Raw genomic sequence first — 13895 nt, 5'->3', positions numbered from 1 at the left:
CTAGTGTTAATAAATATTTAAGACTTCTAGTAAAATTCAAAGAGATGTCATTTTCTGATTTATGTGTGAGCAAAATGTGAGCAATGTGATATAATGTGGTTTTAATATGGAAGTATGCTGTTCTTCCAAGAAAAACATCAGCTTGAAATTGCAGTTTTCCACCTCCAATTGAAGTAATAATTTATACTTTGTTTATTAGTTATTATGTATGTATCTATGCATGAGAGGAGATCTGATGCACACTTTCAGAGGTTTCAAGGTGGTGTTTGTATGAAGCAGAAGCACCACTCTGACATGCCAGTGTTTGTATTAAAAATGTAACCACTAAACAGTCAATGCTATAGCACACACACTAGGGCATCTCCTTGATATCTTTGAAACCTAGTTTTTAACTCTCAGGCAGAAATTTCAGAAGAGAAGCCAATGCCACATGTATCAGTGAGAAATGTGACGGCAGGCGCTGGGTTTCCTGTCACCAAGGAACACTCGGTGGCATTTCTGACTTGCCCTGTGTATCTCTGCAGTCACTGTGGGAGCACATGCCTAGACCAGAGCTGGGCTGCCACCCTGAAATGGTGCAAAAAACCACTCTCCAAAACAGGCTGCTGGTGCTTCTCTCCTAAGGGCTGTCTTATGGGGAAATATTCTCTGCTATCAACTTTGGCACTGCGCAGTGCTGGCTCTGCCTCGGTTTCGGCAGGCAGTAGCCAGTACACAAGTGGAGGTGCAGCTATGTTCTACTACAGACTATAGGATTGCCTTCAAATCCTCTGGCCATCCACATGGTGTTGGCTCTGATCATGCTCTTAGCAGAAATGATCATGCTTTTTTCACACAAAAAGGAAATGCACTTGCCTGCAGCAATGTGCGCTTGCAGCCCAGAAGGCCAATCATATCCTGGGCTGCATCAAAAGAAGCGTGGCCAGCAGGGCGAGGGAGGCGATTCTGCCCCTCTACTCTGCTCTGGTGAGACCCCACCTGGAGTACTGCGACCAGCTCTGGAGCCCTCAGCATAAGAAAGACACGGACCTGTTGGAGCGGGTCCAGAAGAGGGCCACGAAAATGATCAGGGGGATGGAACACCTCTCCTCTGAAGAAAGGCTGAGAGAGTTGGGGTTGTTGAGCCTAGAGAAGAGGTGGCTTCAGGGAGACCTTATTGCAGCCTCTCAGTACTTAAAGGGGGCTTATAAAAAAAGATGGCGGCAAACTTTTTAGCAGGGCCTGTTGCAATAGGACAAGGGGGAATGGCTTTAACCTAAAGGGGGGTAGATACAGACTAGATATAAGGAAGAAATGTTTTACGCTGAGGGTGGTGAAACACTGGCACAGGTTGCCCAGAGAGGTGGTGGATGCCCCCTCCCTGGAAACATTCAAGGTCAGGTTGGACGGGGCTCTGAGCAACCTGATCTGGTTGAAGATGTCCCTGCCCACGGCAGAGGGTTTGGACTAGATGACCTTTAAAGGTCCCTTCCAACCCAAACTATTCTATGATTCTATGAAATAATTTGTTCTTAAACAATCTCCTCCTATCTCCTTCAGTCACCGTCTTTAATCCCCTTCTGTGCTCTTTATTAGGTTTCGAAATCCCTATTAATAGGTAGCAGAAAGATCTAATGAAAACTGATAAAAGAGGCAGGGAGTGCAAAGAGAAGGATCAATACTGCTGCTGCTGTTCCCTCCTCCCCACCCCGGCTAATTCCTCCAGCCCTAACAGCTGCAAAATCCTGGCAAGTAGCGCTAGGCACAAACCTGGGAAGACGGAGAGATAGCGAGCTTTGAGTACCTTGATTGCCAACTACTCTGTGCATTTAAATCATTTACTCGTTCTCATTACAGCCAGATATGACCAGCACTGAGGCTGCCTGAAATCACTTCTGCAACACATTTCTGCAGTTCAGGGACCAAACTCTTCACTAGCTCTACTGTGGATCCTGAAGCGAAGCAAGTCCCTCTGAACACGCAAGGGCAAACTTTCTGACAATGTCAGCTCTCTCTTATATTTTCACATTTGCTAATTTCCCTTGATGACCTGCCACACTGTCTCTAGCATCAACTATCTTTATTAATCATATTAAACATGCTCATTAAATACTAATCAATAAGAAATGAACCAAGAGGAAATGAATAATCGTCAACCTTTTTAGCTAGGGGACAGCTCCATAATACCCTGAAGGTCACTAGGGAACTTGCCTATATACCAGTCAGTACATTCTTCTATCTCTGAGAGTGTATATGCCAGCAGTGCATTTTTTCCAGCTCATACCTGCCCTTTCAGGCATCTTTTATCACCCAGCAAGGAGAAATCTAGTTTAGAACTCACTGGCATAGCTAAAAAATGATACATATAATATTTCCTGTGTAAGGAATACAGCAGTCCTACAGTTATTTTTAGGAGTTTTAAAACAGGAAATAAAATTTAATGAAATCAAGTACTTCCCATATATTATTTATTTGCTAATATTTATATTACACTTTCACTTTTGCAAACTATGTTCAATGTGAAAAAAACCCCAAACACTATCTATCTCTATACATCTGAAAATCTATATTAAGAGTTTTGTATCCTAGGGGGGATTTTCTGTTGTAATGACTACTGTATCTTGCTTTTATGTAACTGGTCATAAGGAAAGCATAAACTTAGTATTATTCTGTGACCTACAGAAGCATAGGCATTATATTTACTTACGGGTAGCCCAGTTCCATGAAGTTATTCCAGGTCTGCTTTAGCACCATTATAATACCCATTTGCATACAGAGATCAATAAGGCATCCACTAGGGTGGCACTACAGAAAAAAAAGAAACAAAAGGTTAAACAGAAATGATGCTGAGTTTTTAATAATTTCTTAAAGACTGTAAATGGATATTAGATAATTTACTTAAAGGAAATTAAATGCCATTCTCTTTAATTTTTAAAAAAATATGAACTCATGGGAGCATATGAGACTGTATCATACCATGAGCCTTTTAAGCCTATAATCTAATTCTCTGCAGAGGTCAGAATCAGTTGAAACCAATGCAGTTTTCACATTAGTGATGCTAGTATGTTGCACAACTGTGGGTGGGACAGAGGCAAAGGCTAACAAGTTTCTTCAATGATTTCAGTAGTTTTTGGGGAGGGTGACTATGCCTCAAGTCTGCACAGGCAAACAGTTTATGCCTAAAGGATGGACCTAATACTGTTTATTGAGTACTATTTAATGTATATGACTGAGTGGACTATGCAAAGCTAGTATCTTCTTGAAGAACTAAAAATCTCTAACTGTCGAACAACAGTTCTCGGTGTCTCTTGCTGAGTGCTTGCTTGTTTTAGCAGTGGCTCCAGGCCTTGAAGAAGCGGTGCTGCTTTTGGAAGAGATGCTCAGCTAGTACAAATTTAAGTAATTCCACGATTTTTCATCTAGTATTGGAAGAAACAGAAAAGGGCCAAAAACTTTCTGCCCTCAAACAGCATTTTTCACAATTGACTTTGCAGATCCAAACAGTGGAGGTCCAAGCTGTATTGTTAGATCCTGGGTATTATGGATAAGTTGAACAGGTCACTGTCATAGAACTGGAAATATTTCTCTTTAACTTTTGGGGAAAAAAATTTACATTAGTTATGACCTGTAACAAAATGTGATATGAATTTCTTACACATACTGCATTATCAGTGCTCAGAACCAGGGTTCCTGCTGAGGTTTCTGTTGACCTCATTCAGCTTCTCTTTAGATTAACAGGGTGGCAGATAATTTATTTTTTTTAAATTAACTTTTCTAGCATATTATTAAATCGCCATCCTTCTGTTTTTAGGAATCAGTCACATGAGCCAATATAACCTAAGAGACATAGGTGCAGTATTAATGAAATAGCAGTGATGTTACAATCATAACATCACTAATGCACTTTGTACGTTGTGGTCTGACTATGCCAACTGACACTGGACCAGGCTATATCGTGTTACTAAATGTCTTACACTTGGCTTCATCCAACAGGTGAAGAGAGGGCTATTGGAGGGATATCTGGGCATTATATTCTACATTATGTTTCTAATAAGACCTAACACAGATATGGTCAACAAAAGTAAGACTTTTTTTATTAGACATTTCTTTTCTTATTAGACTTTTTTTTTTGCTCTGAGAAAGGCAAAATAGTAGGGACTACTAATAGTAGCTTCCACCAGCAACTGACCCAACCTGTAACACCTAGCTGCTGCTCTTCCCTCCCAAACCTGGTTCTTTGTTCCTCCCATCTCTGCTCCTGCAAGTGAGGTTCTTTCCCTGTTCCCTGCTGCCTCTGTGAGATGATTCAGCCCAGTAACTCATCAGAAAACTAATTCAGCCAGAAAAAGGAAGCATTTCCTGCTGATACAGGGAACTGAATAGGCTCCTCACAGGGTTGAACAAGCCAGAGCCAGTGCAGAGGAAGGAGTAAACTTCTGGGGGAAGTCAAAGGAAGAGCAGAACTGTCTTCTTTTGGCAGCAGCAAGCTGTTAGGTCAGCTTGGCCCCTCTCAGACTTTGGAGGGATGTTCAGTGAATTTCTGTCTGCCCGTTTATCAATTTTTCTTTCCTTGAATGTACAGAATTCACTGCTTCAAAATTAGAATGGCTTTTTCAAATTATTCCTTTTTTTGCTAGTATTTGGATGACCTTTATTAATCAAAATATTTAGATATCTGGAAGTGTTTGTAAATTCATGTTGGCAGCGTAAGACCTGCATTTTCCACTTGCCATTTGTCATGTATTTGCGAAGTTGTTTCAGTTATTCAGCTGTGAAGCAGGAAAGAAACCATGGGATTTGAGTGTGCGAATAGCAGCACTGGAAGCTACATGACTGATCCAGAAACTGCTGCTGTTCACTTCCAATAACTGTCAAATGGTTTTTGAGTTCTGAATGTATTTGCCAAAAAAATGGGATTGGTCTTTGAGTGACTTGCAAAGCCAACCTCTCATTGCTCTCCAAATCCATTTGGTTTTATAGACACGGAACATTATGCCAGTAGCTCTTTCGGGAAGTTTGTTCAGTTGTTTTGGTCAATTTTCAAGTACATTTTATGTGTCTGGATTTTTAATTTATTATTTTGTTATTTTAGCTCCCTGGTCAGCAAGGCTAGAAAAGCTGAGAAGAAAGGATTTTTTTAGAAGCAAAAAGTTGTCAGATTCATATCTGACTTTGATTAATTTCAAGGATGAAATATTTCCAATGTAAAAATGTGAGTAACGTTTAAACCATTTGATACCACTATCCAAATGTGATGCAAACACTACAACTGCTAGCATTAAAAAGGGCATATATATCAGTATATCGATGTTTTTGTAGCAGATGGTAGTGTCAGTAGTGTGGAGTTAGACAGCAACTGAAAACCCAGTAACACACTCAAAAATACCTAGACAGAGTTACGTGTCTGCCTCTGCTTGCATTCACTGCATCTGTGGGCAGCAGATAAATCAGTGTGTAGTTAGCGAACACTCACCTCTTCCAGTCTCCACCGGTTTATCAGCCTTAAGTAGGCACCAGGGTGTCCTGTAAATCTTTAACACAGGAATACACATCAACTATGTTGTGTGAGCAGTCTGGTCACAGTAGTAGAAGAAAGCTCACACTGTTGTTTTAATCTAATGTCATCTTAGTGTGATTGATATAACTATAAAAGATGTTATGCTGCAAAAAGTTTTGGGGGATTCCTGGAATAATTTCTGTGAAGTGCTAAGTATATTTTTACTTCCAGTTTTATTTCAATACCAAATACTCTGCTGTTGGATATTCAGCATATGCAGAGAAGAGAAAAAAATCTGAATAAAACTGTTCATGTCAGTTTGGAAAATGGCTTTCAACTGCCAGTCCATTTCCTTACACCATAATGTGGGCTATGATATCTGCCTTTCTGCAAAATCAATGAAAATGTTAGTTTTCATTAGGAAAACATAATTTTCTTACTGTCCTCCCATGTTTTCTCCCAAAATGATTCCCACAACTTCCCACATGCAAATAATTCATACTGATGGATTCTTCTACTCAAGCCTTCTCTACTCAAAGGCTCTTCTTTTGCTTTTAGGGGACTTGCAGAAAGAGGCATACAGATTTTTATATATATATTTCATTTTCTGTGGAAAAAAACCCCAACTGATGGCTCATAATTCACTCTTAACAGTCCAAATCATATAATAGAAGCAGAAAAGTATTCAGGCAGTTGGACTAGATGATTGTTGTAGGTCCCTTCCAACTGAACTATTCTGTTCTACTCTGAAAGAAAAAGACAGTGTTATTTACTTACCTGTACAAATTACACACATAAAGACAGAGTGAAGTGACCTGCATATATAGTATTGTGGGACGCATCTGTTCCCAGTAATGAAATTGTTAAAAGTTAGCACTGAGACAATGTGGTGCTAGGAAATGAAAACTACGTCTGTTTCTGGGCTTTTGAAAGGAAAATAAAACTGCAATCTGTCCTGCTTTGCTAGTATGGAATTTGCATTTTGAGATGTGTGATAATATGGTCCCATTTTGTTTCATTACAGACAATTTTATTTCTTCTCTCTACTTCATTTTGCACATATGAGGGTGCAGACATCAATCCTACCTTCCAAGGAAGAATGCTATATAAAAGGTAGAGCTATTCAGATTGACAAACTGAAAAAGAAACATTTTCAGAGTGAAGCTGTTCTCCCACTCGGATTCGGTACGAGGCTGCTCTGTGAAGAAAGAGAGCAGAGTTTCAGAGGTTTAATCAGATTAACAATTTCCCTTGGCACAAAGGCTGCACACACCTATCAGAGCTGACAATGTATTTGTCAATTAGTCTGCTGATTTCAAAATATAAGCTGACAGAAGAAATTGTATCCAAAAGCAGCACACAGCAAGTGAGCTTGTAAAGACTTAGAAATCTCTTCTGATATCTGGATACATATATTCCCAGAAGACTGTAAGAAAGTGGTCGAGATAATGTGTATACTAAACATCCCTCCTGGATTCCTGTGTGCTTTACAGGCTCAGGCTCTTCTCTTGTTTCCTTTTCTGCAACCTACCATAATGACATTGCCAGAAAGCACCCCACTACAATCTGTGTAAGTGCCTTTTTATTAGAGACGTCATACTGAACTGGAGCAAATCCTCCTTGTAATTCTGTTTCATGGATTGGCCCACCATGCTGGCACCTAAGGACTCTACACAGGTATCAGTGGAGTGCCACTGCATGACTCCCTTTCCTTGTCCCAGGGAGCTTATCACAGAAGACTGAGAAAAAATATTTTGCAATGGATGGGGTAAGGCAAATGTGAAAGGGGAAGACATAGTCTTCCCTTCAGGTAGGCCATTAATCTCCATCTAAAGAGATATCAAGACAGAAGTTAACAAAACAACTTCTATGACAACACACCAGTACCATGTCCTGGAACCACTTTCCAGTTGGCAGAAGCTTGTTATTAGTCAACCATTGCTGTGAACAGGAATAATCAGAGGAGAAGAGGAGATACTAATGGTGATTCTGAGTATCATAATGGTAGTACTTACATATTACTTCCAAAGGAGCCTCCAGTAAAGTACTGGAAGTACAGAAACAACAACGATAAACTAGATTCTTTTTAATTAGAGCTGCCCTACCCATGAGGAAATTTCAAACAGATGCATCAACAAAACCATAAAACAGACCATAAATCAACAACTGTGTTAGTGATTTGGAAATGCCTGTCAAGAAACCCAAGTTTGTGTGTATGCCAGTACATACATATTCAGCTAAGCAGAAAGAAATAAAACATTGTGGATTTTTGGTGCCAGTCTGTAGGAAGGACAAGTTTGACTTTAACAAGGCTGCTGCAGCTGAAGCTTTGCTCATATGCCCATCAGAGACAATGGCAATGCTCTAGAAGAGCACAGATGTGAGCTCTGAAAAAGGTCATGTAAAGGCTGAAGAAGGACATCCTGAATGTAGCTTTGCTGCCAATCCCACTCTGAGCTTATTGCACTGATAAAGATCGTTCAAACCAAATCAGGTACTTAGACCATCAGAGTAAAAACCACAAAACAGCCTGAACACTGTCAGAACAGCTTGACCCACTGAGTTTTCATACAGGTGGTACAGCTACAAGAAGCAGATCTACCTTGATGATAACCTGGCAGAAAGTAATCAAGCTTTAAGGTCTCTAGACCATATCCTACTGTCCCCAGGGTGTCACAAGGAGTAAAAGGGCATAGCCTGTGCAAATCACATACTTGAAAGTCATATTTCTCAACTGTAACTAGCAGGTATCTTTTCCATGGACACAGGATGGCAAAAACATTTTAAATTTACAGCATAGAAATGAGGACTCTCAGTCTAATAAGAAACAACAGAATAAAATGCTATCTTACACAGACGTGCTTTGACCACATCATTTATGACTTCCCAGATGTAGAAAAGCTCTGACACTAGCTAAAATCAGCTGTGTGTTTCCTCTGAGCAGACACCAAAATCTGTCCACCTGGTCCAAAATACCTTACTGAACATCATCAACGTACAAAGGTATGCAGAAGCTCAAAATAATCTCCTGAAACCACTTCTACACATGCCATAATATGGTTCGCTTAATAGGCCTTCAGCAAGAGTCTCCTCTCAGGCTTCTAGACACTAAGGAGCCCTTGCCAATTGCCACCAACTACTGCAATCTTCCAGCATGATCAGGATCTCCGGAGACTCTGCCTGAGCCATGGATATATAAATGATAGCCTATTGCTACCCCAGTGACAGTACATGCTGTCCTTAGAAAACATGTTGTCCTTACTCTAGCATAAAGATCACCTTTATGGGCGAGCTGAAAAGATTACAGAAACTTAGAACACCATTAGAGTTTAGGTGTTGGTACAGTTGATGACTCACCAAGTTATTTTCCCTGCAAATTACTGCCCCTCTTAAAGGCATATGTTTGATAGTCAATAAGCACCTTAGTTTCAAGCTATAAATTTGGCTTCCAGAAGTGATTCCCCCATTTTCAGGTCTTCACAAAACCTGAGGGTTATGAGTGCTCAGTCTCTCTGAAAAACTCATGCTTTTTCCCCCAAGGTAACAACTTGTTTAAGTTGTTGCAAGGTAAGGGGTTGGTAAGCATGGCAGGTGGGTGATTGTTGTCACCACTGTCACCACTAATTGAATGGCACTATAGCTTAGTTTATATATTCCTTTATTATAAACTTAAGAAAGACATTAATTCCTAGAGATTGCAAATTAATCAGGATTTTTCATATTTGTACAGACAGTTTGAATGCTATCACAGTATAGGGAACAAAAAATCAGTACAATATAATTCAATTTTGTATTTAACATTGCTTACCTAAATTTGTCAGGAAAAGAGCAACCTTTTCATACAGCTGTAACAGAGAAGAAACAGCCTCTTAGATATGTGACAAACTCAAAAATATAGAACTGCTTTCTAAGTAGAGTAACTGCTCTTACATGTTAAATCTGACATCCAGATGGTCTCTGTGATGTTCTGATAATGATGATAATAAAACTATGTAGTAATAATACAATAATGATAAATCAAACAAGGAACAGTAATATTTTTAAAGCTTATACTCAGCTCTTTTCATCTACAACATATGGAGAAAAAAAATTGTGTCACTGTCCCTATTTTACATACACAGTGAAAAAGGGTCAGATAACTTTTCCAAAAACACAAAGCAGAACAATAGCACAACTGGCATTTTTGTTTTAGTTACTTATGGAACATTTATCTCACAAAAAAAATCACCCTAGTAAGAGCATGCTCTGGTATGCTGGGTATTTTGGGCTTTTTGGTTTTGTCTGGGATTTTTTTGGTGCTGAAAGGAAAGACACTGGGGAGACAGGGTTGCTTCAGAGAAAGTCTTTAGTAATCCCCATCACCAGACACATTTCTTACTCTGAGTCTGTGACATTGTTCTAAATCCTAAGTGCTACTTTCTGCGCTTAGCAGATACCATGCTCTCAAACTCTCTGGGAGACTGCTAACTTCATAAAGCTTACAAAAACTAACTTAGAGAGTTTTCACAATTAGTATTTACAAAGGTGTTTTGAACCTGTGAAGTACATCACCACCAACATCAGTCTTAGTGTAAATTAATACGATTTCCATTTGCTTTAAAGGAGTCTGGAGCCTGTTCCCACAAAATGCTAAATGTCCTTAACTCTCACTGATGCCTACAGGGATACAAAGCTCCTCATATTTCAGGCTCAAGCACTTAGTTATTCCTAAAGTGCATATCAGCAATGTTTCTCTTCATTTGCAGTTATCCTTATAAACTCTTGCTTAAATTGAGTTATGTACAATTTACAGATCAAACTGCCTGCTTAAGAACTGAAGTCATCCTGAATTATCTCATCCATGTTAACAACCACTTCTTGCTTAGAATAGCTTTTTGCTGCCTTTAGAGTAAACAGTTTTGTTTCAAGTAATGAAAAAGGTGGCTTCTTCTACGTTTAAAAGCATCTCTTAAGGGCAACTGCAAAAGTGCTAAATGTCTGGGTGGTTTATATCCTGATCCCAGCAGGGAGTGTGCTATTTTATAAATGTACATTGCTCTGCAGAAGGGGGTATCAAAACTGTATTTTGTTGCTATTCCTCCTGGAACAGTAAGACTGTGTTAGAGATTCTGTTAACAATGTTTGGATCTAATTATCTGCTACTGCAGCTTATCGATACTAGTCCCAAGGGGCCTTGTTTAGGATCATATTCTGTTCTGTGTTCATATTTTCTATGGGCGGTATCACTGGAATTAACAGGTTTTATTAACCTAGGTAAAGCTAATGATTGTTCCCAGGTCAGGCTGCATGATTATCTGGGAGACATTATGCTTGAAGGTCATTTCATTTTGTCATGATGGATGTGTCAGTGTATGTACCTAGCTCTCAGAGCATCCACTCTAGAAGTTACTTGTGGTTTAGACCTTTCCCCTGATGCTTAGAGAGGTTGCCAACTTGTATCAGAATCACTGGCGGTTTTCCAGGCTTCCTAGCAGCGAATTCCCTACTGTTATATACATCTTGGTCCATTCTGGTTTTATTACTGTATCTTTGTTTGCTCTCCTGCTACTTTTCTTGAGTCACAGTTTGTAGAGGATTCAACTACCTGAATTGCTCCTGGGGATTTTTTTTTTTTTTCCAAAATAAATCCCACTACTGTCCTTCAGTAAACTACATTAATCCATCATGGGAAGTGAGGAATTATGTTCTTAAGTCCTTCTTTTGAAAAGCTCATGCAGTTTCATATTTTGGGGATCTTTTGTTTCCACGAGCTATATCCAGATCTAAGGCTGTGGTGTTTATTGCATGGTAATGAGTATAATGCTTAAGAACTCCATCTTTGCAGTGCTCTATTTATTTGATGTATTTTAGGGAATAAAACAAAGTTTCTCAAAAGGCACCTTCAAGCCATCTTCCATTACTTTAAAAATTTCTCTAAGCTGTAAAACTCTTTGAGAAACAAGTAATTTTGTTTGTGCAGTATTTCTTTGTTGCTGCTTCACTGCATATACAATGACTTATACTGAGAGCTTGGAAATGGATGTTGTACTGACATAGATATATATAGTTTTCTTTTTATTTCTTCTATGCTTATTGTGTGCTCTAGGTAGATTAAAGAAACCCGCCCAAAGCTGCAGGCAACAAACAATAAATCAAAAATAACATAAAAGAAGAGAGTCATCAGTACAAATTCAGAGGGAATAACAGCTTTCACCTCTTCTTTCTGCCCTTTCTCAGCCTATAGTCCTATCTTAGGGAAAACACAGGAAAGCCAACAGCTTAATAGACTGTCCTAGTCACCAATCCAGTCTTGCCTATGCCAAAAGGAGAAGTGAAGTCCTACCTCTTGGAATTTCCTGCTATATAAACAAGGGGCTGTTCAAATCAACTTTTAGATGAAATGGAAATGCTTGGGTATTGCACAGGAAAGAAAGTAGTCTCCAAGCCAGCACTTGGAAATGTGCAGGCCTGAAATAACATCTTATATTTCCCCTAGGAAGTAAGTCAGCATCTCTCTTGGAGCAAAGCCTAACATGCTTTTTGCAGAAGACACTTGCTACTGAGTGGGTAGAGATACTCCACCCTGGTTCCAGTATCTGGATGGCTTGGAGGTTGATCCCTCCTCTGCCTTAAAATGCATTCTTATAATGTCAGTTGACAAAAACCTGATAGTAAAAGGCCATATACCTCTTGCCAAGAGCAACTAATAGAAGACACATTGCTATCACAGCAATATACAGAAGTACCTGCATCTCGATGGAACGATGAAACTCATTCCCCATCTAATCTATGCTATACTTAGTCTTATGGGGGCTGTTACCACATAGAAATTCCCTTTTTGTCTTTGTCCCAAGTCTGGTTCCAAACCAGTTCACAATAACCTGACCTCAGCCAGCCCCCCTACAATGCACCCAGACCATGTCTCTCATGTACCCTGGCAAAGGCCATAGGCAGCTCATGGAACAAGTCACGTCTGCTCAAGCCTCGTGAAGTTTTCAGCCCAAGGGAGTTCTCCTGCATATGGACATTATGTCTGTATATGCATATCCTCACTGGTAAACTCCTGCGAAAACTGAAGCTGGAATTACTGACACTAGTATAAATAAGAATTAAGCTTGGCCACTGTGTTTAAAAAATAACATCAAAACACTAATTAAAAAGAAGAATATTAATGAAATGGACTGAAACCTGCAAACAAAGGAAAAAAGGAGGCAGCGGATAAAACAGGAGTACAGACATGTCTCCCTAAAATATTTTTTAGAACATTCAAACATGCTTTACATAACGTTTTGGGTTTGGAATTGTACTTTACATAAATAGCGAATGATGTCCATAAACAATAATGCCATGTCTGGCTTAGCGAGACACTCCCTTCCCACTGAAAAAGGAACCAAAAGCATTCAGTGGTCTGCAGACTGAGATATCTACTGATCCGATGGCTCAGGTATAACTTTGGATATGTTAGTTTTACTCACCACATTCAGTAGCATGATGATGCAAAAGTTGATGCACACTGCAGTCCCTGTAGTTGCAACCTGAGAGTTATTCCTGATTAAAGCCCACTTAAAGGCAGCAAAAGTGCTGACAGTCACAACACGGTAAATAACAATGCCAAAAACAGCAGCAATCACCACACAGATCTAAAGGAAGAAAAAATCAGAGAGAAGAACCTGAAAACTTTCAATAGAACAGGAGTTTACGTCTCCCTGAAACTATGAAAACTAAAAAAATGAAATGAAAGACTTGAAAAATACATCCATTTTGATTCCAGAGAAAGGTTTCAGCGTGAATATTATTCTTATTGTGAAGTCCTTTTTATTTTCCATAATGCAAAATATCTTTGAAATAATTTTAAAATAATTTTTAGTTTTAAACATGCTCTTGAAAATGTATCTCTTCCTTAGCATTAATGTGGGAAACAGTGTTGCCAGCTCTGGGAATTAGAAATTTTCCTTACAGGCATGTTCCACGATGTGCAAAGGCTAGTCTCAAGCTGATGTCCCAGCCTGATGGTGTCATTTTTGGGATGGATTTTTTGCTTTGATGGACTTCCCACTTACAGGAAAAAATGTCTCCATTTGTAAGCACTACCTCAACAACAACCCTGGCAAGCTACCTCAGCAAGCTGTTTCTTGCTACAGTTCTGGAAAGATTCTATCTAGGGAAGGTAACAAATTCAACTGCCCTTGTAATTTCTTCTCTGATGAGACTTTCAGCAAATGTGACAGTTATAATGTGAAAAGCCATGCAGCTGAGCCAGGCTGCTAAATCACTTGATGTTCCATATGCAACAGTTGAGCACTAAATGACAACTGTTTTCCATCGTGACCAATTTATGTCACAGTTTAGCAAGCCACCTAAAGGACAAACAGTTGGGAATTAGTGTGGGTGACTCATCTCATAGAAACTCTGACACAGCACCCGTTAGCTACCTTATTAG

At 39.4% G+C, this 13895-nt stretch overlaps 1 protein-coding gene across 4 annotated transcripts in view; it reads right to left on the bottom strand.

Moving 5' to 3' along the window:
• ANO4 (anoctamin 4) overlaps positions 1–13895 on the bottom strand; it is a 150537-nt gene that overhangs the window by 21744 nt on the left and 114898 nt on the right. For all 4 annotated transcript variants that reach the window (XM_076335459.1, XM_076335466.1, XM_076335473.1 and 1 more), the window contains 5 exons: positions 12931–13095; positions 9285–9321; positions 6563–6674; positions 5453–5510; positions 2687–2784 (listed from right to left, as the gene is read on the bottom strand). In XM_076335459.1, coding sequence (XP_076191574.1) covers positions 2687–2784; positions 5453–5510; positions 6563–6674; positions 9285–9321; positions 12931–13095 — 470 coding nt within the window. The remainder of the gene's footprint in view (positions 1–2686; positions 2785–5452; positions 5511–6562; positions 6675–9284; positions 9322–12930; positions 13096–13895) is intronic.

Source organism: Aptenodytes patagonicus, chromosome 1 (assembly GCF_965638725.1).
Source record: "Aptenodytes patagonicus chromosome 1, bAptPat1.pri.cur, whole genome shotgun sequence".
Taxonomy (NCBI): Eukaryota; Metazoa; Chordata; class Aves; order Sphenisciformes; family Spheniscidae; genus Aptenodytes; species Aptenodytes patagonicus.
Note: the sequence above shows the minus strand (reverse complement) of the source record. Positions and strands in the feature narration are given on the sequence as shown.